General features: G+C 41.1%; 1 protein-coding gene and 1 non-coding gene across 9 annotated transcripts in view; one reads left to right on the forward strand and one right to left on the reverse strand.

Moving 5' to 3' along the window:
- Nucleotides 1–16,398, forward strand: part of CFLAR (CASP8 and FADD like apoptosis regulator) — a 43,742-nt gene extending 27,344 nt beyond the window's left edge. For 6 of the 8 annotated variants that reach the window (XM_090282533.1, XM_090282514.1, XM_090282559.1 and 3 more), the window contains 4 exons: nt 10,922–11,432; nt 13,177–13,257; nt 14,049–14,092; nt 16,146–16,398. In XM_090282533.1, coding sequence (XP_090138659.1) covers nt 10,922–11,432; nt 13,177–13,257; nt 14,049–14,092; nt 16,146–16,378 — 869 coding nt within the window. In that variant the 3' untranslated portion in view covers nt 16,379–16,398. Of the gene's footprint in view, nt 1–10,921; nt 11,433–13,176; nt 13,754–14,048; nt 14,093–16,145 lie in introns of those variants that run through there. The other 2 variants (XM_090282566.1, XM_090282576.1) reach the window with 2 other exon arrangements.
- On the reverse strand, nt 8,460–8,563 carry LOC150022495 (U6 spliceosomal RNA). The gene has a single exon (XR_016513460.1). It is a non-coding gene; the product is annotated as a U6 spliceosomal RNA (small nuclear RNA).
- Nucleotides 16,399–22,593: the final 6,195 nt, after the last annotated feature.

A 22,593-nucleotide genomic window follows, 5' to 3' on the forward strand; every position in this document is an offset into this window, starting at 1 on the left:
TAATTAGTTTATGTATGCCATGAAATGAAAAATGTCGAAACTCACTGGGCTAGGGGAAGCTTTGTTCCATGTGGTCATTTAGTGGCTTCATCATCTGAGGCCTTGGAGTTTTCCACAGGATCTTCTAGATCATGTATGTGTATGACCTTACATACATTTGGGGACCAGGCCTCAGGGTGGTATGCATCATTTCCACCCTCATTCCACTGGTCAGAACTCACTCAACGGCCCCACCCAACCCCATTGGACTAGGAACTAGTCTAGCCATGTGTCAGCAGGAAACTGAAAGGGGATTTGGAGAACACATAACCTTTTGTCTGGCAAAAAAGCACAATTTGGGAAAGTTGGTGAGCTTTAGTCTTGTCTTCCCATGCTGGATGCTGTGGCAAGGAGGAGTCCTGGGGCCCTGGGTAGGGTTAAAATGGAAGGCTTTCTGGCTTCAGTATTACCAGATGCCCCATTATTTCACCCACAGAGACCATGAAAGTTTTTCTGGAGAGAACATTCAAGATATGATAAATGAGTGTTCCCTTAGAGGTGATGTGTCACGCCTGTACTTTGGCTGTTGCCCTGACACTGCTACCTATGTGTCACCATTGTTTCATTCTGAATTGATTCTCTTGTCCAGTTGTTTGATGTCTGACTCAGATGAGATTAGTCCCTGGTGATGCATAAAAAAAAAAAGAGAAGAATCTAGATAATTGGAGTAACATTATGTTTAGTTATTTATCTCTTCTTTGAAAGGGTTGATCTTTCTGTTTCCTTCCAGCTTTCCAACATTTTTTTAGAATGAGCCAGAGTTGTCTGTTAGGCTCACTTAAAATGTTACCATGGTGAGATGTAAGGGAAGAGAATCTAACAGATCAAATTAGCAAATACTTGGCTGAATGTTCCAGGATTTCAGATATGGTCTCATGTTCTCATGTCCTATTTTTGGTGAAATATGAGAGATGCTGTTTCCTTAACTATAGATAAGTGTCCTTTTCTTTTAGAGCTGTTAATACCCATATAAGAATGAGAAGATATTTTCTCAATGAGTAATTTCCTGCTATAGAAGCGACTGTATAATTGACTTCTGCTTTCTGTTTTAATCAGTTCTGTTTTGGTCATTAGAGTTCTGATACAGGACATATATCTGTTGTATAAAGAGAATTAGAAAGATAAAGCAATGGTCTGCTGTGAATTTGTGGCTAAGGTACATTGTCTACGCTTGCTTCCCTTGTTGGGTTATGGGACTCTTCTTGGCAAGGACTGAATGAGTATTTGTATATTTCTGCATTTCAGGAGTGTGGTTAGAGTTGGCCCTGTAATATGACTGCATGGGTGGAAATCATGACTCTGCCATGTTCTAGCTTGTGACCTTGGGCAATTTTCTTCTCTCTGTCTCAGTTTCTCTTCTGTAAAGTGGGTTGCTAACAGTACCTACCTCACAGGGAGGTTGGGAGAAGTGAGCAAAGGGCTTAGGGCATTACCTGGCACACTAAACACATGCTAAATGCCAGCTAACATTATTTTTCCAAGTTGTTGTTTAATTTTAGTTGCAAACTACTAAGCTAGAATTTGCATAGCTGTGTGCATGGTAAATGGAGTCTGAACCCAGATGAGTGAGGGGCTAGAGAACTGGCGGCCCAAGGCTGAGTGGGGCAGGTCCCCACAGGATGGGTGCAAGTGAAATGGAAGGATAACTTGAGGACAGTAACTTCTGAGGAAATACCCAGATGGAAAGTTAGGCAGAGGAAGAAGAACTGAGTACCAAGGCCAGGGCTGGATAAGGGAGGCAGGAGGACCTGATTAGAGAGAAAGATGGGAAGGAGGGTAGAATTGGAGGTAGGGTCTGGGGTACTTAGGTCCTGGGCCTGAGTATGATCAGGTTTTGGCCTCTGGTGCATTTTTATGTCTGCTTCCTTGACTCAAGCCTCTGGGAACAAAACAAGTAACAGCTTGAGATCTCTTATACAACTCCTCCTGGACTCAGGTGGCCAATTAACAGGTAAGGAACAAGACAGCAGCTTTACTCCCATTGTGCTATGGCTTTTGTCTGCTGAGGGAACCTGAATCCATCACAGGCCCAGCTGAGAGTCAGAGCAGCAGGGGAGTGTTAATTAATATAAAGTGGAAGGCACAGTCTCTTCTCACACCCTTTCTCTTGGCCTCCAGCTCTTCATCTTCCAACTGCCCTCCTGGCGACTTTTCACAGAGGCCTGGGATCCTGGTTTGGTTGACACTAGTCTTAATTATGCCCAGTACTGATCACTTCTATCTAAACAAGGGGGGAGGAATGGAGAGGCGGCGGGAGGCACTTTATCTAGAGCAATTGTGTGGGGTTTCCTTGTCTTGCCTAGATAATTTTGTCATGGTGTTTTTAAAAAATTATTTATTTATTTGTTTATTTATTTTCAGAGAGAGGGGAAAGGAGAAAGAGAGGGAGAGAGACATCACTGTGTGGCTGCCTCTCACTTGCGCCCCCAACTGGGGACCTGACATGCAACCTAGTCATGTGCCCTGACTGGGAATCGAACCAGCGACAGTTGGCTTGCAGGCTGATGCTCAATCTACTGAGCCACAGCAGCCAGGGGTGTCATGTTGTTAACATTGAACATTTGGGAGGATTGTAGGAGTCTGGTAATCAACATTATTGCCAAGTGAAACAAGGGATCTGAAAGAAACTAACAGTAATACCAACAGTAAGACTAACTTGAGAGTGGTAGTGATCCAAGTGTAAAATTTATTAAAAATTACCATGTGCCAGATGTTAGGGTGGTCAGTGAACTGGGCTGTGAAAGAATTCACAAAGAGAAGAAAGTGCCGAGAGCTAAGTTTTTAAAACATTTTTGCTCTTCCAAAGGAGGGAAGGGGCTACATGCAGAGATGTGCACCAGCCCTGAGGGGTTAGGGCTTTGGGCTTTTATCAGGCGATGGGGTGGTTGTAGAACAGGATGTTTCAGGTGCTCTTGTATAGGCTACAACATGTTTTGATGTTATCTTTGATTGCAGGGTCAGGTCCTGTCACAGTGGTATGGTATGTCCGGTTTCCTAAGTTCCAGGAGCCTCTGAGCCTTCAGGGCACTCCCAATAATTTTCTAGTCCTGAGGGAAAAGGCTCATGGAACAATTAGGGTCAGTCGTGCTTTATGGGGTCCAGCCAGCTCTGGGAAAGGGGGTCTGAATAAGGGGCTTTTGTCCTGTTACCAGCTACTTTGCTAACTCCTTTACATGGATTCTCACTTAATCTTCATAAGTAATACTACAAGATAGGTGCTATTGAAACCAGAGGGCAGCCAAGTTCAGGGCTGGGGCTCATGCTGCCTGTTACTGCTCAGCCAAAAAGTAGAGACAGGGATTGGGCTATCAATATCAGAGGGCAGAAGTCTGAGAAGGTGGCGGGTAAAAACCCTAACATTCCTCTTACATGAGTGTCTGTTCGTGATCTAGTCTTTCCTGTAAGTCAGCGGACAACTGCTTGGCTAGCTGCCTGCTGAGCAGCCTGGCTCCAAGGAATAGACAAGAGTCACACATAGTAACTATGCTATTCGCTCAGCATTTATTGAATGCAGGTTCACTTAGAGTAGACCATCAACATGCATTAATATCCTACTCATGCTCTAACAATCTAAGAGAATTACAACACACACACAGAGCAATCAGTGATGGATAACAAACCCCAGTCCCACACCTTCAGTCTGCATGTCTGGGAGACGGCACTGTGGGCCGAGGAGTGGTCTGCTCCTTGCAAGGAAGGATCTCTGGAGCCAGGTGGGCAGCAGGGCAGGCGAAGTCCTCAGTCCCGCACAGTGACCGATGCCAAGGGAGATCGGTGTGGCGTGGAGCAGCACTCTGGTGTGTGGAGCTCAGCTATCTGTCTCAGTAGTGGTCTGAAACCTGCCTCAGTTATACCTGAAAAGTGGTATACTCCACCCTTCTGGGTCCTTTCGATAAATGTCTTGGCACCCCTGATGCCAAGTTTGGAATTTGTCCAGGAACCTATGGGTGTTACAAGACTGTTTTGCTTGACACCCCTGCTACCAAGAATGGAAATTCCCCAGGAGCCTATCTATGGGTGTTTCCGCTCTGCAGACATAGCCATACTGATTACATAGGCAGATATATCTTAGCTGTGTCCCCTTGCCAAATGTGTCTTAAGAGTGACTTCAGCAGTTTTTCTCTCAGACCAAAGTGTCATGGCTTACTGAAAGCCATTTTAGTTGACATAAGTGCCTTCACTTTATTTTATATACTTTAAGCTTACAATCGGACCAAAGCCATTTTATTAGTCCTGTCCTCCACACCTTGAGCTTTCAGAAGCAAGCTTATAGAGGGGAAAAGTGGGAATTGCGGGGGTGGGGAGAGTCCTAAGGGGAGTGCAGATGTCCTGTTTCTCTTGGGAGGGGGAGCTGAAAGGGGAGTCACTCAGCTTCTTCCCAAGCCGGCTCCCTTTGTTCTGGTGTTCTCTTTCCTGCTGGCATTAGAATTCCTCTCTTCCCCATTGCTTGTGTTTTATGGCCAGAAAGGTTGTATACTCTCTGGTTAAGGAAGATAAAGTCGTGTTATTCACCACCTGGCTGTAAGTTGCTCAAACTGTTTGGCTTTGTTTGATTTTCTTGTCTCATTTTCCCCATTCCACTTGCCCAGGAATTTTCCTAGCTTCCTACTATTCTATCTCACTATTATCCCCATTCTCAAGGTGAGCAACCAGAACACAGTGAACTCCCTTCCTAACTTCTCTAGTAACTAATAGAGCTGGGATTTGAAAACTTGACTCCAAAGCCTCTTCTCTTAGCTACTTTGCTATAATGCAAGTCCCATGAGGGTGGGGAGCTTGTCCATCCCGTTTACTGTGTCTCCAGTACCTGGAATAGTGCCTGGCACATAGGAGCCCAATACATATTTGGCGGGTGAATGAATGAAGGAATAAGCTTGTGTACTCTCAGTGTGTTTCTAAAACCATTCCTTTTGTATCTACAGAATTTAGCAGACTCTCCTATACCTATCTTCTGTCCTAAAAAAAAAAAAAAAAAAAAAGAGAGAGAGAGAGAGACATGTCCAGAGAGTATGCAGATCCCGAAAACATTTATAAGTTTATTTTTCCTTTATGTCATAAATGTTTATTGAGCACTTGCTAGGTGCTGAACACCGTGATCCTAGGCCCTGTGTGAAGCAAATATGGAGGCAATGAGATGGAGTCTGTTCTCAGAGCCACGTTGTGAAAGATAAGGTGATTTTTTAGGGGTGGTTTTTCTTTTTCTTTTTTTTTTTATTAACAATTTTTATTTATTTACTTTACTTTCAGAGAGAGGGGAAGGAAGGGAGATAGAAAGGGAGAGAAACATCAATGGGTTGCTCCTCACAAGCCCCCAACTGGAGACCTGGCCTGCAACCCAGGCGTGTGCCCTGACTGGGAATCAAACAAGTGACCTTTCAGTTTGCAGGCCGGTCCTCAATCCATTGAGCCACACCAGCCAGGGCATGGGTGGCTTATTCTTAAGAATCCTTAGTAACCTCTTCTTAGAGTAGACATGGAGGCTTAGGGATTTGGGGCTAATTCCTTCAGTTTGGTAGAATTAAAAAACAAGTCCTGGTGTTATGTAATCTGTGTCAGTGACCTTGCAAAGCTAAGCCTGTGTCAGGTGCTGATTCTCGTGGTGCCCTGACATAGCACGGACCTTTGATCTTGTCAGGAATGTAGGAGTAAATGTCCTGTGTCACATGCAGATGAAGTCTGGGCCTTGATCTAGAGTGCTGGTTGGTTTGCAGATTCCTGAATAAAAGATGGTGTTTGCAGATTTTAAGAAGTATTTCTTCCTCTCTCTTTTTCTCCCTGGCTGTTTCTGTACTTTTTAACCAAGCGCAGAGTTTGATTTTTCTAGCAAATGCTTCACATTTCCTGTATAAATCTTGAGTAAGTAAACTTCCTCTTCGAACAGAGCAACAAATGAGAAAGCCAGAGGCAGTCGGCGGAGGCGCTTTGCAGCTGGTGCTGGCCCTCCACTACCAGCCCTGTACTAACGGCGCTGCCTGTGCGGCCTGAAGAAAACTCCCGTCATGTCAGAACGTCGGTTTCTAAAAAACAATTCAGGTTTACAGTCAAGATAGGGCTTGGTCAGGAGTGCAATTTCCAGGGGGAGTAGAATGAGAACTGCAGTTTGTTGCAGTTTTATGGGCTACTCAGCCCCCATGTTTTTCTCCCGCCTGTTGTGGGAAAGGACAAGGTGGTTATGGTGTCGTATGAGGACACGAAGCTGACTGCTCTGAGCCCCTGTTAGTGTCGAATATGGAGACCTCCCTCTGGGTTCCATGAGAGACATGTACTACAGGCTCCGTGATTTGTGATTTGAAATGGCTGCCTTTAATTTCTTTAAAATTATTACCTTTTGTTTGTAAGCATTCACAGTTTGCAAGCATTTTGACAGAAACCTCATTGGATCCTCACAATCACCTTTTGAGGAACATAGTATAGGCATTAATATTTATCCCATTTTATAGATTAGTAAATTAAGGCTGTAACTTGTCATGCCATTACCATTCCCTTGATCCTATAAATGAGACTGGGCTCTCTCCATGTTTTTGCTGGCCCAACAAAGAACATTGCAGTCTTAGCTGACATTAGTCACCACGCCACCTCACAGTCTGACAGAGGAAAGATATAATGTTAATGGGAAACCTCAGCTGCAATTAGTTCAGGCAGGTCTCTTGAGTGACTGTCTTTCCAGAGGGATATTTAAAGGATGCTCCACCTTGGTCTGAAGCCCTGTCCAGATTTGGTGTTCTTATTGTCCTGTTCTTGGCATTGGGGACCTGTATGGTTTATAGCTTCACCTCCAGCTTTAGCCTCTTTTCTCCTGTTCTTTGAGATAAGGACTTCCTGCCCTCACCTCAGATTCCCATCCCTTTCTTAGCCCCTCTGCTGGTTTAAGTTAGTCCTCTTTCAGGACTAGGCAAAGTTCAGACCCAACAAGGACTTAAACTCAGATCTTGTGATTGTAAGACTGGTTCCTCCTTTGCCCTGCACCATGCAGCTGCCTGCTCACTGCCATGTGACAGCTGTTGCTCTAGCAGGAACCTGCAGGGCAGCCCAGACCAAGGAAGGAGGTGCAAGGCACAAGGCAGTGTTTGTCCTGTGCTGACAGGACCCTGCCTGTCAGCATGGAAAGACAGACTGTGGCTTGCTTTCTTTTCTTTTATTTATTTATTTTTGTTTAGCCTTTTTATTTTTTAAAATTTTTTATTTTTCACTTAACAGTTGACATACAATATTATATTAGTTTCAGGAGTATAACCTAGTGATTAGACATTATGTAACTTACTAAGTGATCACCCCAATAAATGTAGTAGCCATCTGACACCATACACATTTACTACAATATTGACTGTATTCCCTATGATGTACTTAACATCCCCATGACTATTCTCTAACTATCAGTATGTACTTCTTTTTTAAAAAATTATTATTGTTTATTCTGTTACAATTGTCCCAATTTTCCCCCCTTTGCCCTCCTCCACCCAGCCCACCCCCTGTTCCCACAGTCATTCCCCACCCTGTTGTCCATGTCCACGGGTCATTCATACATGTTCTTTGACTCGTCCCTTCCCCTTCTTTCTGCCATTCCCCCCCCCCCCCCCCCACCGGCAGCTGTCAGTCTGTTCCATGTTTCCATGTCTCTGGCTCTGTTTTGCTCATTAGTTTATTTTGTTCATTAGATTCCTCTTATAAGTGATATCATATGGTATTTGTCTTTCTTTCAAGGGCTTTTATGAGGGAGAAAATCTATCAGTGAAGAGGAGGTTTTGAAAGGAGTGAACCATTCTGAGATAACAAGTAAACAAAGCTTTGAGGCTAGTATTTCCTTATTTGCTTCTACCCCCTAGAGGAGATACTATCCATGATTAGAGATTTGTGTGTCCTGAAAGGAACCATTTGGGGTAAAACAGCAATGATAGAACTGGGAACCTCGTCCTGGTTTTCTCGATGTGCACTCCCAGGTGTCATCCTAAACGCAGTGCTGGGAACCGAAGCCTTGCCCACTACCCCAGAGCCATGGCCGGGCCAGCGCTGTGAAGCCTTTTCTGCTGCACTGTGAGTTATTTCATAGGATATCGGCAACTTGTGTGTCATAGCCTTCATTGCCCTGATAATACTTATTTTTTTAAGTATATTTTATTGATTATGCTGTTATGGTTGTCCCAATTTTTCCCTTTGCCCTCCTCTACCCAGTACCCCTCTTCCCTCCAGCAATTTGCCCCCTTAGTTCATGACCATGGGTCATGCATATAGGTCTTTGGCTTCACTCTTTCCTATACTATTCTTGACATCCCCCCTGTCTATTTTGTATCTACCAGTTATGCTTCTTAATCCCTGTACCATTTCCCCCATTCTCCCCCTTACCCCTCCCAGCTGATAACCCTCTAAATGATCCCCACACCTGATTCTCTTCCTGTTCTGGTTGTTTGCTTAGTTTGTTTTTAGAAAATATAGAATGTTTCATGAATTTGTGTGTCATCTTTGCATAGGGGCCATGCTCATTTTTGTATCATTCCAATTTTACTGTATGTGCTGCTGAAGCAAGCACTGTTTCCCTGATTATACTTATTTATCATAGGGTGTCAAGGAGGGTGGCACCTTCTTTATATCTCTTTATTATTTTGTGATATACATAATTCATTTTTTTCACCCTTACCTGTGGGTTAGGCAGAGGAGAAAAGTAAGTAGTCCCACTACAGTCTTAAGTCTTGGTTATTGCCATTCTCTTTTCCTGACAGGGGAGATCTAAGGACTGAACTGATGAATTATTCATGTGCAAATTACTCCAAAATTTAGTGGCTTAGAAGACCAATACTAATATCTTTCCTAGTCTGTGTGTCGGGAATTGATGAACGGCTTAGCTGGGCTTTTCTGGCCCCTAGTGTCTTGGGAGGGAGTGGCCAGATGTCAGCTACAGTCATCTGAGGCTCAAGTAGGAGTGGTCCCCAACCTTCTTGGCACCAGGGACAGATTTCACAGAAGACAATTTTTCCACAGACTGGGGTGTAGGGGGATGGTTTTGGAATGGTTTTAGGATAATTCAAGCACTTCTCATTCAAGCTCACCTCCTGCTGTAGGGCCTTTTGCTAACAGGCCTGGACTGGTATTGGTCCCTGGCCCGGAGGTTGGGGACCCCGGGTTAGAGGATCTTCTCAGGTGGCTCACGCATGGGGCTGGGGAGTTGGTGTAAGGTTTTTGTTCTTCACGTGGGCCTGTCCATGGGGTTGCTTGAGTGTTCTCAGGACATGGCAGATGGCTTCCCCTAGAGTGAAGAATTCAAAAGAGAGAAAGAACCAGGTGGAAGCCATATCCTTTTTGGGATCTAGCTTTGGAAGTCATGGTGTTCCTTCTTCCACCTTCTACTCATTAGAAACAAGTTACCAAGCGTGGTCCCCATTCAAGGGGAGGGAATTTCTCTATATTTTTAAGAGAGGAGTGTCAAAGAATTTGTGGGCATATTTAAAACTTCCATGTCTGGTAGGCTGTGGGGCTACAGTTAAACTCAGCTCTCCTGAGTGGAAAGTGCTACTAGACCTTATCTGAATGTGTCTAGATACTGCTTACAGGCTGCGTGAATTAAATTCAGAGCACTCAGGCCAGCTCTTATCTGCCCAGTGGCTATTATTCCAGCTTTTTGTTTACCGAAGGTTGTGTTTATTTTCTTACCTTTTGTCCTCTTCCTATTTTCTGCTGAGAAGCCAGAAGAGAAATTGCCATTGCTTACTTTCACTTTTATATTTTACTAGTGGTCTGTAGAGTTTGCAGGGCAAGAAAGTGAAAACTGTTGGTTGAAGCTGTGAGTTTTTGAATTATTTGTGACTGTCCTGACTTCAAGCTGTTCCCATTTAGTGTAGAGAATTAAGAATTTGTAGTTAACAGTTACATGGGACTTTCAGTTATGTATTTCCTCTTGATGCTTTTCTGTGATGCCTAAACTAGTAAGAGATGAGAAGTAATACTGTTCTAATTACTATTGTGTTGCTTGGTTTGGGGTGAATGCAGCGATAGGCTTCTGGAGGACTATTCCCCAGGAGAAGAAGAGAGGTGGGCACATAGTCATGAGACATGGAAACAAACCCAGAGAAGTTCATGGGCTAATAGTCTTGGTGACAACTGAATTAGGAGATGCTTGTTTAGCCTCTGGACTTTGGACAGAACAGTTTTTTGCCCCACAAATGAACTGAGAACTGGAGGCATCTTTTAGACAAAGAACAGAAACATAATGGGTGGCTCAGAGAAATGTGGAATTTTTGAGTGAGGAAGAGAAAGATGTGTCTCTGCTGTTGGAAAGGTAGAACAATTCAGGAGTCTGTGTTTATTTCTCCAATGAAGGTAAATGGGCAGATGGGAAAGAAGTGGATTGTGTAGAGTATCTAGGGTTCCAAGGCCATAGAAGCTTCTAGAATATGGACGCAGAGATTTAAAAAAGAATAGAGGCTAATTTTTATTGAGCTTTATTTGTATTATCTCATTCAGTCCTCACACATTCTCACTTCCATTTAAAGCTAGTAAGACTCATTTCCTAAAGATCATGCCGCCCGTGGATGTGGCAAGGTCAGCAGACTCAGCATGCTTTTGCTATTGCATTCCACTGCTTCTGGTGTCAAAGTCTATCCAGGGTTCCTGGAAACCAGGAGAAAAATCATTGGGGGCACTGTAGGAAATCTTGGCCAAGGGTTCTCACTGCTTAGTCGCAGGTTACACTGGGAAACAGGTCATGAGAGGAACTGGAGAGTCTGGAAATGGTCACAGTTTGTATCCTAGGGGCCTCCACATCATCCGGCAGCAGGTGGAGGTGAGGGAGTCGTGACCTGTGCTGCCCTTTCTGCAGCTGTTTGGATCTAGGTTTGGATCTGAGCTCTACAAATGTATCCGTTCCTATATACTTGTCTGTTTTTTTCCCCAGAGGTTCTTCGGGACACCTTCACTTCCCTGGGCTATGAAGTCCAGTGTTTCTTGCATCTGACTATGAAAAGGATAATTCACAGTCTCCACCAAGTTTCCCGTATGCCTCATCACCAAGACTATGATAGCTTCGTGTGTGTCCTGGTGAGCCGAGGGAGCTCCCACAGCGTGTTTGGCATAGATCCGACTCCCTCAGGGTTCCCTTTGGATCACATCAGGAGGATGTTCATGGGAGATGCATGCCCTTCTCTCTTGGGAAAGCCAAAGCTTTTTTTCATTCAGACCTATGTGAAGCCAGAGAGCCATCTGGAGGACAGCAGCTTCCTGGAGGTAGATGGGCCAGCATTGAACAATGTGGATTCCAAGGCAAAGCAGCCTGGGCCCTACTCAGTTCACCGAGAAGCTGACTTCCTTTGGAGTGTGTGCAGAGCAGATGTGTCCCTGCTGGAGCGGCCCTTCACCTCATCATCCCAGTACCTGCAGTGTCTTGCCCAAAAACTGCATCAAGAAAGGTGAGCCACCCAGGCTATGGCAGATCCCTGGACTACTTGTTTATTTTCTTGCTACCGATATGGAGGTGCCCACCACTGCACTTGGTGCCCTTCTCAGCAGAGGGGAAAGGGGATTTTTTATTCCTTGTTAGGGTTGCCTTAGGAGTATGATACAGATCCTGCATGGAGTATGAACGCTTTGTGCCTCCGGAGGTCACTTAGTAGTTAGCTTATAGTTCAGATATTTTTCGAAATTAAGAACTTTTTAACTGTTATTTTGTAAAGGTTATTTATTTATTTATTTTTAGAGAGAGGGGAAGGGAGGGAGAAAGAGAGGGAGAGAAACACCAATGCGTAGTTGACTCTCATGCACCCCCCCAACTGGTGACCTGGCCCACAACCCAGGCATATGCCCTGATTGGGAATTGAACTGGCAACCCTTTGGTTCGCAGGCTGGTGCTCAATCCAATGAGCCACACCAACCAGGGCTTAGCTTTATTGTTTTAATTACAAAAGCGATACATACTCCTTGTTGAAAAAATAATTATTAAAAAATAGATGCTGAAAACAGGACATAAGCAGTTATAATCCTACTTTTAGAACCAACCCCTATTAACTGAGTCTTGATATATTGCCTTCCAGATCTTTTTTAGATACTCACACAACCATATATTAATATTTTTAAAGCCAAAATAGAATCGTCACCTACTATTACTTTACAATCTACTTTTAGTTTGTGCAACAGTATATCACATGATTTATATATGTCAGTAGTCACATTTCTGCAGCAGAGTAACCCGTAATATGACTATAACATACTGTACTTGCCCAATCTTCAGTCACTGGACTGTTATTTTGCTTTCACAAAAAGAAAGTGTTAACATCTTTGTAGCTCAGTATTTGTGTTGATCTTTGTTTCCCTGGGGTTATTCCTGTAAGCGGCATCACTGTGTTGGATGACATGCATTTTTAAAGCCTTTGATGCATCTTCTCAGATTGTCCTCCAGTGCAGTTAGACCAGATCTGTCTGAGAGTGCCTGCATCCACAAGGAGTCATCAACAACATGCTCTTAGGCTTCCCCAAGTCTTGACAATTTGATAAGTAAAAAACGGTACCTGACTGTTCGGGTCTGGAAGTTTTTATTGTATAGACATTTTTGATATTTATTGGCAAGAACACTTTTCTAAGGGAAACATTGTCCACCTGGTTTCTGTTCAAGCTGAATGAAACCACTCTTTACCTCAAATGTAAGATTAGCCGTCTTTTCTTTCAGTTGCCCCCCAATGAAAACTTAGAATCATATTTCTGAGCCACCTGTGAAATGTATTCTGTTGTAGCCCTGGGGATCCCAGGAATAGATGTCGTGTTCTGTGACCCCCAACTCCTCAGTGGTGGGTGGTTCAGCAGTAAAGGGAGCACTAGAACAGGAGCAACTCCACCTTCCAAGGTTGTCACTCAGTGGGCCAGCAGTGTTATTGGCTTTTTACGTGCATACTGCATTTGCATAAACAATCCAGGTAGGTTATCTTTTATCTGGTGTGTCTCCAGAGTAAGACTCAGTGGTCCCTTAGGGAAGGGGACTGAGGTCACTGGGCCAGAATGCTGCAAGCTGGTTTGAATCACTTATGAAGTAGCTTGTAGAGTATTTAGAAATGAGCAATTTCAGAGCACTTTCATCTCAGTTGGCTCATTTTCCTTAATGACAATCTTTCTCCTCTTTGTCATTTGCATGGCATTAATTTTTGCCTTTCTCCTTCCCTCCAGTAAGCGACCACTTCTGGAACTCCACATCGAACTGAATAACAGTGTGTATGATTGGAACAGAAGAGTGTCTGATAAGAAGAGGTACTACGTCTCTCTGCAGCACACTCTGAGAAAGAGTCTCATTCTCTCTTGCAATTGAAAAGCTTATGACTCTTTGTAGCTCTGCACTTGCCATCACTAGGCAGAAAGTAGGCAAAGTGAAGTCCTGGCCTGTGCTGAAATGACTCTCTGTGTGGAATGCTTGACAGGAAGAAGTATTTGACTAGAGGTTTGAGGTGAAGGAATTGGCTGTTTTGCTGAAATAGCTTCCTAGGTCAGTGTTGGGAAGGCAAACAGCTTTCAAACTTTAAAAAGTGAATTGAATTTAAAAACTTGTTAATGCCCTGGCTGGGAGGCTCATTTGGTTAGAGGGTTGTCCCAAAGAACCAGGGTTGAGGGTTTGATCCCTGGCCAGGGCACATACAAGAATCAGCCAAGGAATTAATGTAAAATTAAAGAAAAAAACTGGTTGAATTGGGTATCTCAGGATTATGTTGCCTTTCACAATCAAGAGCCAGAGAGGGAAAAAAAAAAAGAGCAGCAGAGATAAGCATTTAAAGTGATTGCAGTCACAAAGTAAATTAGCCTGTGGGTATCCATTCTCCATATAGAAAAGTAAAATCAAAATACAAAGCATTGAAATCAGAACATAAGGAATTCATATAATCTAACCTACCAGAAACAACAATAGTTAACCAAAACTTTGTGTATTGTCCTGCAAATTTATTTCTGTGTACAGGATCTGGAAGTAAGGCAGGGTGACTGTTTTAGTCTGAGTTGCTATAACCAAGTACCATGGACTGGACGGCTTAACAAGCATTTATTTCTCACAGTTCTAGAGACTGGGAAGTTCAAGATCAAGATGTCAGCAGATCAGGTGTGTGGTGAGGGACCGCTTCCAGATTTGCAGATGGTCATCATCAGTTTTTGTGTCCTCACACGGGGAGGAACAGAGAGAGAGTAAGCAAGCTGTCTCATTATTTCCCAAAGGCCCCACTCCCCCCAATTCCTAACACCATCACATTGCGGGTTAGAATTTCAGCCTGTGACTGCAGGGTGGAGACATACATGCAACCCATAACCATGGCAAAGCCCCTCTGTCAGAGTGGGCTCCTAGGGAGTGAGCTGTAGGTTCTTCTTGGACTGTTATGTCTTGAATTTTAGTTTTTTAAAAGTTTTTAGATGCAACTTGTTCACTATTCTTCAGTGCACAGCACACCCTCATCAAAAGTTCATGAGATGCCCCTCTTTCCCTTTCTTTTTCTTCATTTTTCATTTGGCATTCAACCCCTATCCTTACCCGTTCCCTCTCCAGCACTTGTCATCGGTCAGCACTTGTCATGGATCAGCACTCTAGTATATTGATATGGTCCTCAATCTGCATGCACTCAACCTTATAAAATGAGTTTTATATGTTTATGCTTTAAAATTACATAAATGACATGTTATAAACAACAACAAATAGTCCATAACAGTAGTGGCTGCTTGTCCATTCATCTAGGGACTCACATGGCATTTTACAGCAAACCGGGTACACCGTTTTTTCATGAGTTTGAAGTCATTACCTAAAAGGATACCATTGTTTAAAATATCACTTAAAGTTTTTATTTTTGTGGTTGTAAGCAGCTCCATTTATTAGAGTAAATAAATCACTGGCAAATATTACACATTTAAATACATTTTCAAAAGCTTGCCAGTATACATAAAATTCAGACATTGTTCTTTTAAAAAAATAAAATCTGTTGAGAGCACCCTTGATATAAAAAATGCCTGACTCTTGTCCTCTGACAGGACCACTTAGAGAAATCTTGCAGTAGCAGGGCTTTCTGAGGGGAGGCAGGGGCCTCCTGGAGGGAAGAGTTTCTGCTCTGATTCCACTCTGACCCTTTATGTCACCCATGTCCATCTGAATTATGATCCTTCTACCAAAAGCCATTATATAACCTAGAGGAGCAGACAGGTTCCCCAGACCTAGCTCCAAACAAGGGGATTGGGGTGCACAGTTAGAGCCAGAAGCCAGAGTCCTCACCAGAAATGCAATTCCCACCATGCTACCAAAGCAGCAAATGTTCCTTTGACACATTTGTTGGGAGAAGGTGAGGCTTTCTCACCTCTCCATCTGCTCAACACTCCGTTCCCTCATGCCGGTCTGATGCTGCCCAGGCACAGAAGTGACCAGGATCTATTTCTAAGGGGAAAGATACACATTCTGCTGATTTACTTAGGACCTGCTTTTATGGAGTGAGAATGCACAATATTTGGTTAAAAGTAGTGCGTTAATTGTTACGCAGCATCCACTTTTAAGAGTTGAAACTTTATTTATTTATTTATTTATATAGTTGAAGTTGTTTGTGTTTTTTGTTGTTGTGCAGTAGCTCCACTCATCTATGCATTCAGTGTTGCTTCTTGTGTGTGCCCTGACCAGGGACTGAACCCGCAACCTTGGCGTATTGGGTGGGCGCTCTAACCACCTGAGCTAACTGGCCAGGGCTAAGTTTTTTTTAAGTGGTGTGTGTTTGTGTTTTGCCATGCTATTCAACAAAATCTGTAGAACATGAACAGTTTCAGATTGCTCATAAGTGCTTATTTCTACTTTAAAAATTATTCTTCTATAGTAGTTTTACTAAATGCACACCCTCACCAGTGTGGCTCAGTTGGTTGGAGCATTGTCCCGTACACTGAAAGGCTGTGGGTTTGATTCCCAGTCAATGCACATACTTAGGTTGCAGGTTTGATCCCCAGTCAGGACACGTACAAGAGGCAGAACTGATGTTTCTCTCACTCTCTCCTGCTTTCTCTGTCTAAAAAAGAAAAAAAAAGTGTGGGACTCCCGAGGATGTCTTTGAATTTAACATCCATGGGTGAATCACCAGGAATAGTGTATATGCTTGGCCTCATGAACCTAACTCTGTGTTAATTAATTATTATAGGTCTTAATGACTTGGCAGCTTTGGGTTCCGTCTCTGTTCCATGCAGACCAGGTGACAAGCATTTCCCATTTCTTTTGTTTCTTCTCATTCACTTCAATAGCTTTTACTTTCTGTATATCACTACTGCTTCTACAAGTAGAATTTGCCTGTGGGTTAAATGTATGAAATTCATTGTAAAAATCAATGTAAAATGTATGAATTTTTCTTTGACCCACAAAAAATTGCAAGCATAAAATAAAGTCATACTATGTATGTATTAGTTTTTAGTTCCTTATATGTTTTATATACTATTAAGATAACAAATAAAGCCCTGACTGGTATGGTTCAGTGGGTTGGGCATCGTCCTGGGTCAGGGCACAAGCCTGGGTTGTAGGCCAGGTCCGGGGGCCTGCAAGAGGCAACCAATCCACGTTTCACTCATTAATATTTCTCTTCCTCTCTTTCCTCCTCTCTTCTCCCTCTCTAAAACTAAATAAACAAAATATTAAAAAATAAATTTAAAAAAGATAAAAATAAAAACTTAAAAAATGTTCTACAACATATTTGAAAATTGCTGACTATAAGTCTTAAAAGTTCTCTTTACAAGAAAAAAATTCTGTTACTATATGTGGTGATGGATTTTAATTAAAATAGTGTGGTGATCATTTCACAATACATATGATGATGAGTCATTGTGTTGTACACCAGAAACTAATATAATGTATGTCAATTATACCTCAATTTAAAATTTTCAATAAAATACTTCGTACACTTAACAAATTAAAGTGTTTTAAACACATTTAAGAATAGACAATATTGCAATGATTACAAAGCTGATCGGCATACTTTTTTCTTGAGTTTATTTTTTATTTGACTATTAACTTTATTTTTTATTTTTCAATTACAGTTTACATTCAATATTGTTTTGTATTAGTTTCAAGTGTACAGCATACTTCTTTGCAATCATACCCAATGAGAGAGTTTTATGACTGCTTTGGTGATACCACGTGGACACTGTTATTTTTATACCACACTATGGAGGGGTTATTCTGGAATGGTTGAACCAAACCTTGAAAAGTTGGTGGGATTTTGACAGGTTGAAATGGAGAAGAGAATATGTTGGCAAAGAGGAAACAAATCAAGTGAAGAACAGAGAGTAGAAATGGAAGGCGTGTTCTAGAAACTTTGAGTGTAACTTTTAGTTGGAGTGGAAAGTAAGTGAGCAATGGTAAGATGGAAGCCAGGAGATGATATGGTTAGGATAAGAGCCTTAAAGGTCCCCATGTTTGTCTTTTAGTCAGTTTTCATAGAAGTCATTTTTCTTACTCGTCATTGGAATCTATGACTCTTCTCTTTGGCACTTTTATATACAAGCATTTGATTTCATTGAGTATAGTTTCTTTTTTAAAGGGAGGGAGAAAGAGAGGGAGCATGTGCCCCAACTGGGGACCATGGGCCCTGACTGGGAATTGAACCAGTGACCCTTTGGTTCTTTGGCTGGCACTCAGTCCCCTGAGCTACACCAGCCAGGGCTGAGTATAGTTATTAATAACATATTTTAGACATACCCAAGAGAATTATATTTAAATAACAATATAATGAGTACTTACGTGCCTACAACCTAGCTTAAATAAAGTGTTTAAAACATATAGGAACATATATATAATAAGACATATATCTTAATAAAATATATATTAAGATTATTAAAATAATAGTCCTAAAGATAAAAGAGATAAATGTACTAAAATATTTTAAACCTAATAACAGCCCCAAACTGAGAATTAGCCAAGTGTTCAGTAACATGACATGGTTATGAGATGTCCACTGGTTGGAATTTTATGTAACCATTAAAATTATATATATGAATCATAAGAGCTTACTTACATTGAGCTGTTAACTCATTTTACATGAATTATCTCATTTAATACTTAACACACCTCTATTAGGTAGGTATTATTGTTCTTGTTATTATTTCTTCCTATTGTATAAATGAGAAAAATGAGCAAAGTGATATTAAATAGCTGAATAATACTCCATTGTATAGATATACCGCCAAGTGTTCATTCACTTATTGAGAAACATCTCTTTGCTTCAAGTTTTGCCATTATGAATAAAGCTGCTATAAACATTTGTGTGGCGATTTATATGGGGACATATGTTCCAGTCATTTGTGTAAATACCAAGGAAAGCAATGCCTGAATTGTATGGTAAACCTATGTTTAACACAGAAAGAAAATGCAAGACTGTATTCCCAAGTGGCTCCACTATTTTTTCTTCAGAGTTCCTGCATCCTTGCCAACATTTCTTGGTGTTAGTGTTTTGGATTTTAGCCTCCGTAGATGTGTAGTGGTATCACTTTTTAAAAATTTTTGATTACCTAATGCCACATGATGATAAACGCCTTTTCATATCCTTATCTACAATCTGTATATCTTTGCTGAGATGTCTGATCAACTCTTTTGCTGATTTTTTAAATTAGCTGTTTATTCTCTCATTGTTGAGTTTTAAGAGTTCTTTGTATATTTTGCCTACACGTTTTTTTTTTATCAGATATATTTTACAAATGTTTTCTTCCAGTGTATAGTTTGTCTTTTTGTTCTCTTAATAGTGTTTTTTATAGAGCAGAAGTTTGTTATTTTAATGAAATCCAATTTACCAATTTTTTCTTTCATGGATTGTGCTTTTGGTATTCTATCTAAGAAATCATCGCCAAATCCAAGGTCATCTGGGTTTTCTTCTATGCTGTCTTCTAGAAGTTGTTGAGTTTTGCATTTTACATTTAAGTCTGTGGTTCATGTGATCCATTGAGTTAATTTTTTCTGAAAGGTTTAAGGTCTGTGTTTGTATTATTATTATTATTATTTGCATGCCCTGTTATTCTGGCACTATCTGTTGGAAAACTGTTTTTTCTCCATTTAATTGTCTGGTTTTTTTTTTTTTTTTTTTTTTTTTTTTTGCCAAAGATTAGTTGATTATATTTATATGAGTCTTTTTCTGGACTCTCTCTGTGTTCTATTGATCTTTTTGTCTATTTTTTTTCACCAGTACACCACTGTTTTGAACACTGTAGATTTATATTAAGTCTTGATGTACTTAATGGTAGGAATGTTGGCATAGTAGGAACTTTGAATATTTGTTTTATTCAGTTGTATTATTTGTTTGGTTTTATACAGAACACATATTATTGTAACTTTAAAAAATAAAACAAAAATTATTCATTGTAAAATGGTCTAGTCTCTAATATATATAAACACAATGTATCTTATATTTTAAACATAAGTGGAATAATATTTTAACATTGTTCTCTATTTTCATTCATGTGGTCATGTCTATATCTCTGTGTATCTGTATGATATTTAAGTCATTCAATTTTTCACTTTTGAAATGATATGAAAAACTTCATTTTTCCTTATTTGGTAAGAACTTCCTGCCCCAGACCTAGGAGTCCCATTCCCTTCTTAGTCTCTCTTCTGGCACACCCCACTCCTCTTTTAAGACTGAACATTATTTAAACTGTCTTGCAGCTTTAATCTCTCCATTTGTCTTTGATTCTTCAGTCTAACCAAGTTCTGATTCCCCTGTCAAATCAAGTTCCTCTCTTTTAAACCACTGTCTTACATAAAATTTAGGCTGGTGTCTACTTCCTCCACTTCTGCATTTCTCATTTACTTCATACTTACCTTCTATCTGGATTTCACTTCAATCATTTTACCAACTCTACAAGATCCAAGGGTGACATTGACTTAATTACCAAACCAGTGGTCCCTGGATCCTATGGGGTTATTGTTCCCTTCCTTCTTCTCCATGATATTTTACTATGTAAGTTGTATCAAGGACTTCTCCAGCTAAAGTCATCTTAGTACTTTTCTCTTCCTGATCTCTGAATGTGGATATTCCCAAGGTTCACCCCTTTTTTTCCTCTATTTTCTCTTTTAACAACTTTGTAGCTTAAATTACTACTGCTAGGCCTCTAACAGGATGTAACTTTCTAACCAAGATTCCTCTCTTTAAGTTCAAATCTCACCCTGCAACTTCCTGGCAGATGTTTCCACTTGATTTTCCCTCTGTCACTTCAGACTCAACATACTCCAAACATTTACACACACACACACACACACACACACGCACACACGCACACACACACACACTGCTCTATTTCAAATAGCTCTACTTCCTGTTACCAGTTTCAGTTAACCACAATCTCAGAACATTATTTTCACCCTGTTCCACCTTCTCTTGTGTTTCTACATCCAGCAATTTTCCAAATCAGGTTGGTTCTGTACCTATAATGTCTTTTTCATTTCTCTCCATCAGTACACTTTCCCTGCCTTCAATACCTCTTCACTGAAATATATACCACATCTTCTTGATCTGTTCAGCCATTCATGGGCACTTAGGTTGTTTCCACATCTTGTTATTATAAATAATGCTGCAGTGAACATAGGGAGCTTCTTCATTGAACTATGATAACTTCCTCATTGATCTTGCCCTAGCTTCTTAATCCTGCAATTATTTCATACATGGCAACCCAAAGAATCTCCCTAAATGCAGCTTTGTCACCTCTCTCCTTAAAACCTTCAAGATTCTCCAGTGCATCCCTGACTGGTATGGCTCAGTGGGTTAGGCATCATCCTGCAAACCCAAAGGTTGCCAGTTCAATTCCTGGTCAGGGCACATGCCTAGGTTGTGGGACAGGTCCCTGGTTGGGGGCTTGCAAGGGGAAGCCAATCAATATTTCTCTCCCTCTCTTTCTCCTTACCTTCCTCTCTTTCTAAAAATAAATAAATGAAAAATCTTAAAAAAAAAAAGATTTTCCACTGCATGCTCAGTAAGCTTGTGGTTGGAGGGTGGGGTGAGGGATGGAGTGGAGGAGCAGAGGAGTGGGGGGACTGCTGTTCTAAGTCCTGGAGTCTGAAGGCCCAGAGGACCAGGAGCTCCAGTGTCTGAGGTTAGGAGAAGATGAATATCCTAGTTGAAGAAGAGAGAGAATTTGCCCTTCCTCCTTTTTGTTGGACCCTTCCTGATTTGATGTTTCTCACCCACATCAGTGAGAGTAGACTTCCTTTACTCAGTCTACTGATGGAAAATGCTAATCTCTTCCGAAACATCCTCACAGACATACCCAGATATAATCACTGGCTCTCTGTATATCCCTTAGCCATCAAGTTGACACATAAAATTAGCTATTGCAAGGTTGTGACATGTGATTGTGACATATCCTAAATCTCTTTTTTTATTGAGATATAATTCACATACCATAAAATTCATCCTTTTAAAGTGTACAATTCTATGGTTAATAGTATATTTAAAATTGCACAATCATCACCACGCTCTAATTTCAGAACATGTTCATCTACCTAAAAAAAGCAAACCCATACAACCCTGCCGTGTAGCTCAGTTGGTTAGAGTGTCCTCCCCATATGCCAAGGTTGAGGATTCAATCTCTGGTCAGGGAACCTACAAGAGTCAAACAGTGAATGCATAACTAAGTGGAACAACAAATCTTTGTCTCTGTCTCTGTCTCTCTCAACCACCCTCACTTTCTCTCTCTATATATATATAAAGAAAGAAAAGGAAATCCCGTACCTATTAGTCACCATTCCCTATTCCTCCCACCCCTAGCTCCTAGCAACCACTAATCTGCTCTTAGCTTTTACGTGGTTACTTATTCTGAACATTTCATATAAATAAATCATAAAACATATGACTTTATGTGTCTGAATTCTTTCACTTAGCATAATGTTTTCATCCATGTTGTGGAATATATCAGTATTTCATTTCATTTATGGCTGAATAATATTCTGGTGTATGGATATACCACATTTTGTTTATCTATTGATGGAAATTTGAATTGTTTCCACCTTTAGGCTATTACAAATGATGCTGCTATGAATATAAGTTTTTATGAGGATATATGTTTTTTAATTCTCTTGGGTATCTATGTAGGAGTGGAATTGCTGGGTCATATAACAGCTTTATATTTAACTTTTTAAGAACTGCCAAACAGTTTTCCTAAGTGACTACACTACTTTACATTCCCACCAGCAGTGTGTGAGAGTTCCAGTTTCTCTGCATTCTTGCCAACACTTGTTATTGTTCGTCTTTTTTTTATTATAACCATCCTATTGGGTATGAAGTGGTATCTCATTGTGTTCTTTTTTAATTTTTTTCCTAAATCCTCACCTGAGGATATGTTTATTGATTTGAGAGAGAGAGAGGGATGTGAGGGAGAAACATTGATCTGTTGCCTCCTGTATGTACCCCAACTGGGGATTGAACCTGCAACCTAGGTATGTGGCCTGACCAGGAATCAGACCTGCAACATTTTGGCCTATGGTATGATTCTCCAATCAACTGAGTCATCTGGCCAGTGCTCATTGTGGTTTTGACTTGCATTTCCATGATGACTAATGATGTTGAGCATCTTTGCACATGCCTATTAGCCATATATATGTCTTCCTTATAGAAA

The sequence above is a fragment of the Furipterus horrens genome, unplaced genomic scaffold (genome assembly GCF_987537825.1).
Source record: "Furipterus horrens unplaced genomic scaffold, mFurHor1.1.pri manual_scaffold_1, whole genome shotgun sequence".
Classification (NCBI taxonomy): Eukaryota; Metazoa; Chordata; class Mammalia; order Chiroptera; family Furipteridae; genus Furipterus; species Furipterus horrens.